This window comes from Erinaceus europaeus, chromosome 2 (assembly GCF_950295315.1).
Source record: "Erinaceus europaeus chromosome 2, mEriEur2.1, whole genome shotgun sequence".
In the NCBI taxonomy this organism is placed as follows: Eukaryota; Metazoa; Chordata; class Mammalia; order Eulipotyphla; family Erinaceidae; genus Erinaceus; species Erinaceus europaeus.
Window position 1 is genome coordinate 3,302,518 of NC_080163.1, and position 4,526 is coordinate 3,307,043.

Sequence of the window (4,526 nt, forward strand, 5' to 3'; positions counted from 1 at the left end):
GTCCCCCAGCACTTTCCTCCTAGATACCCCAAGGACCCCAGGCCCCAATGTCCCTTCCCTGGGAGCCAGGAGCCCAGGTGCCCAAGTGGAAGGACCCCCCCAGCCCTGGTTGCATCATCTATTCAGCTGACCTGGCCACGGTGGAATCTCAGCTCCTGCCAAGTGGGGCAGATAGCATGGGCGGGCATAGGCCGAGACTGGGCGGGTCTGTCTCTGTATAAATTCTGGAGTGTCTTTCTGCCTGCATCCCAAGAGACTTGGGGACAGCTGGCCTCTGGGGATCCACGTGCACTAGCATCCAGACATTGGGGCTGCCCACCGGGACCACTAGGACCTGCAGTAACGCTTCTGGATCCTCGGGCTGTGCAGAGTGCAGACACCCAGGCCTCACCTCAGGACCCCACCCTGGATGGACTGGGAGGCAGCCAGGCTGTGGCAACCGGGGAGGTGGGTCCCCGCGCTGTTGGCCCTGCTGGGGCTCTGCTGGACATACCCCATCTCGGATTCCAGCCCCCTCCTGCAATTCGGGGGCCAGGTCCGCCTGCGGCACCTCTACACAGATGATGCCCAGAGGACTGAGGCCCACCTGGAGATCAGGGCTGACGGCACAGTCATGGGGGCTGTACACAGGAGCCCTGAGAGTGAGTGTCCAGGAGGGCTGGGGACCCCTGGGTCTGAGGGATAAGGAGCTGGGGGATTCCTGGGTGTGAGAGAAGAGGGACTGGGGAATCCCTGGGTTTGAGGAAGGAGGGGATGGGGGTACCCCTGCATCTGAGGGAGGAAGGACTGGGGTCCTGGACCCCAGTATCTCAGAGCATGGATTTAGGGGACCTTTGCATCTCAAAGAAGACAAGCTAGAGGCTAAAGTCAGTGGGGACCTGGACCCCTGGGTCTAAGCGAAAAAGAGCTGGGGGGTGGGGGGGCTTGGGTTTCAGTGCAGAGGGCTGAGGCCTGAAGTCTTAGAGGATGGACAGAGGCCTGAGGACAAGGCCTGACTCTGTCCTCCCCCAGGTCTGCTAGAGCTGAAGGCCCTGAAGCCGGGGGTTATTCAAATCCTGGGAGTCAAGACATCCAGATTCCTCTGCCAGAGGCCAGATGGGACGCTGTATGGATCGGTGAGTGTGCAAGGCTCCCCCACCCCTGGGGCCCCCCTACCCTCTTCACAATCTGGGGTCCACATCTTGCATCACTGGTCCAGAGCAGGTGGGGGGGTCTTCTCCCTCTACACCCCCCACCTAACTGACTGCAATTCCTGGAAGGGGAGCCTGTATTGTCAACACTCTCAAGAAGGGAAACTAGGTGGAGGGTAGATAGCATAATGGTTATGCAAACAGACTCTCATGCCTGAGGCTCCAAAGTCCCAGGTTCAGTCCCCTGCACCACTATAAGCCAGAGCTGAACAGTGCTCTGGTCAAAAAAAAAAAAAAAAAGGCAAACTAGGGGGCCTGGTGCTGGTCCCTGGGCAGAATGACATTCTGGTGGTAGCACCCAATTAAGTGCGCACATTACAGTGCACAAGGACCCGGGTTCAAGCCCCTCATCCCCACCTGCAGGGGGAAGCTTCACAAGTAGTGAAGCAGGGCTACAGGTGTCTCTCTCTCTCTCCCTCTCTCCCTCTCTACCCTCCTTCCCCCTCAAAAAATAACTACATACAAAATAATTTCACACATATTGGAGGGGGGATCAAAAATAACTAAATCACATCACCTTGTAAAAAAAGAACAAAATGAAAAGAGGTGTGAGAGAGGTAGCATAATGGTTCTGCAAAAAGACTCATGCCTGAGGCTCTGGGGTCCCAGGTTCAATCCTTTGCACCACCACAAACCAGATGTGAGTAGTACTCTGATATAATTAGTTAATTAATTAAAATAAATTTTAAAAGAAAGAAAAAGAAAAAAAGAAGGCCTGGGTGGTGGTGCACATGGTTGAGCACACGTGTTAAAATGTTCTAGGATCTGGGTTCGAGTCTTCATCCCCACCTGCAGGGGGAAAGCTTTGTGAGTGGTAAAGCAGTGCACAGGTGTCTCTGTCCCTTTCTGTCTCCCTACCCTCTTGATTGTTGACTGTCTCTATCTAATAAATAAAGATAAGTTTATAAAAAATATAAAGGAAGGATGGAAAGAAAGAAAAAAGAAATCAGAGTGAGGTTCAGGCTGAGCCAACCATGGAGGCCCAGGGCCGTCTCCTGACTGGCAGCCTGGTGGCCCCACTCCAGCTCCCACGTGCCTGACTCATGCTGGGTGCAGTCACTCAGGTGGCCCAAGCCTGGCAGTATGGGTGACCCTGACCTTGGGCTTCCTGGGCTGGAGTATTTCTCTCTGTCAAGTGGGGACAGGGCCGTGGGTCTTGTAGGACTGTCCTGGGGGAAAGAAGGTGCCTGCTTTTTTTTTCTTTTAAATCTCTTTTAAAATTTTTTAATAAACATTTATTTATTTCCTTTTGTTGCCCTGGTCGTTTTATTGTTGTAGTTATTGATGGCATCGTTGTTAGGACAGAGAGAAATGGAGAGAGGAGGGAAAGACAGAGAGGGGGAGAGAAAGATAGACACCTGCAGACCTGCTTCACCGCCTGTGAAGCGACTCCCCTGCAGGTGGGGAGCCGGGGGCTCAAACCAAGATCCTTTAACTGGTGAGCTTAACCCGCTGTGCTACTGCCGGACTCAGAGGAGGTGCCTGCTTTTATAGCTCAGTGTCCTGGAGGAGGGGCTGGGGGCCCCTGGGTGTGAGGGAGGAGGGGCTGGGGACCCCTGGGTGTGAGGGAGGAGGGGCTGGGGGGACCCTGGGTCTGAGGGAGGAGGGACTGGGGGACCCTGGGTGTGAGGGAGGAGGGGCTGGGGGACCCCTGGGTGTGAGGGAGGAGGGGCTGGGGGACCCTGGGTGTGAGGGAGGCTAGTGGGCTGGTTCCCCAGATCTGAGCGGGAAGAAGATACCAGGACTCCCCAGGCTCTGACGTCCCCCTCCTCTCCTTAGCTCCACTTCGACCCCGAGGCCTGCAGCTTCCAGGAGCAGCTTCTGCAAGATGGCTACAACGTGTACCGGTCCGAGGCCCGGGGCCTCCCCCTCCGCCTGCCACAGGGCTCCCTGCCCGCCCGGGGCCCGGCCCGCTTCCTGCCGCTGCCCGGCCGGCCGAGCGACCCCGCGGAGCTGCCAGGGCTCCCGGCCCCGGAGCCCCCGGACGTGGGCTCCTCCGACCCTCTGAGCATGGTGGGGCCTTCGCAGAGCCGGAGCCCTAGCTACACGTCCTGAGGTCGCAGGCTCTCCATTCTGGGCTGTCCTCTTTATTTATTGGGATATTTATCTTATTTATTTATTATTAATATTTTATTTTTCTTACGTGGGATAATAAAATGTCTGAGAGGAGGAACGGGGTGAGCAGGCGTATGTGTTGGAGGAAGAGAAAGGGCTCCATTTCCTCATTGGGTGCAGAGCGCCTGCCTTACCAAATGTGTGAAGCCTGAAGTCCAGCACCGCATGTGAGTGAGCACCACTGCACCAGGGGAAGCTCCCTGAATGGTGGAGCAGTGCTGTGGTATCTCTCCTTCTGTCACTCTCTGCAATAAAATGGAAAAAAAAAATTAAAAATCTGACCCAGAAGCAGTGTGATTGTGAATGCATAAGGCCCTGGTGTAGTCTTTCATTGCAACACACACAGCATCCTGGAACAGCTTGGAGAAGGGCAGGCAATCACTTTCACGCTCAGGGACTCAGCAGTATTCTTGCCCTTTGACAGGACAGGCTTGTGGAACAATTTTTCACATCCCTCTCAAGAACGAAGGAACTTCTTAAAAGGTGACGTGCAGATTCACAGCCTCGTGGGTGTTGCTTTCTGGAAGATTCATTTAGTTCTAGAAATGGCCAGGCACCATTTGCCTGAGGACCCAGGTGCCTGGCCCTGGGCTCCATCAGAACCACCTGTGGCGAGTGATACTCTGATTCTATCATTAATAAAGAAACATTTAAAAGACCCATTTATACCCACAACTCCAGGATACCTCTTAAAAAGTTTTATCTATTATTCTATTAAAAACGATTTATTTTGGGGAGCTGGGCAGTGGCCCACCTGGTTGAGCACGTGTCTCTCGCTCTCCCTCTTCTCTCTGTCTTTATGCAGAATAATATAGTATAGTATATAAAGTAGTATATAAAATATATTTATTTGAGGCAGCATGGAAAACTGGGAAATGTTATGCATGCACAAACTATTGTATTTACTATCGAATGTAAAACATTAAAAAAAAGCAAGGAAAAAATATATTTATTTTGGGCAGCAGAAAGAGCATACCATTTATGCAAATAAATTCTTGTGCCCGAGGCTTTGAGGTTCCAAGTTCAGTTCCTGGACCACCATAAGCCAGAGCAGAACAGTGCTTTGTGCTCCCTCTTTGCATCTTTCTCTCATTGAATTTATATATGTATGTGCGCACACACACACACACACACACACACACACACACACAGCATTGAGCCTGGGACCTCAGATATGAAAACCTAGTGTGCCAACCACTGTGTTCTCTCCCAGACCCTTAT

General features: G+C 52.9%; 1 protein-coding gene across 1 annotated transcript; it reads left to right on the forward strand.

Annotated features, from left to right (window-relative positions):
- The first annotated feature begins 212 nt into the window (after positions 1-212).
- On the forward strand, positions 213-3,730 carry FGF21 (fibroblast growth factor 21). The gene is made up of 3 exons (XM_007535963.3): positions 213-641; positions 1,012-1,115; positions 2,970-3,730. The coding sequence occupies exons 1-3, from the start codon at positions 410-412 to the stop codon at positions 3,243-3,245; spliced, it is 612 nt and encodes a 203-aa protein (XP_007536025.1). The 5' UTR covers positions 213-409; the 3' UTR covers positions 3,246-3,730.
- The last annotated feature ends 796 nt before the right edge of the window (positions 3,731-4,526 follow it).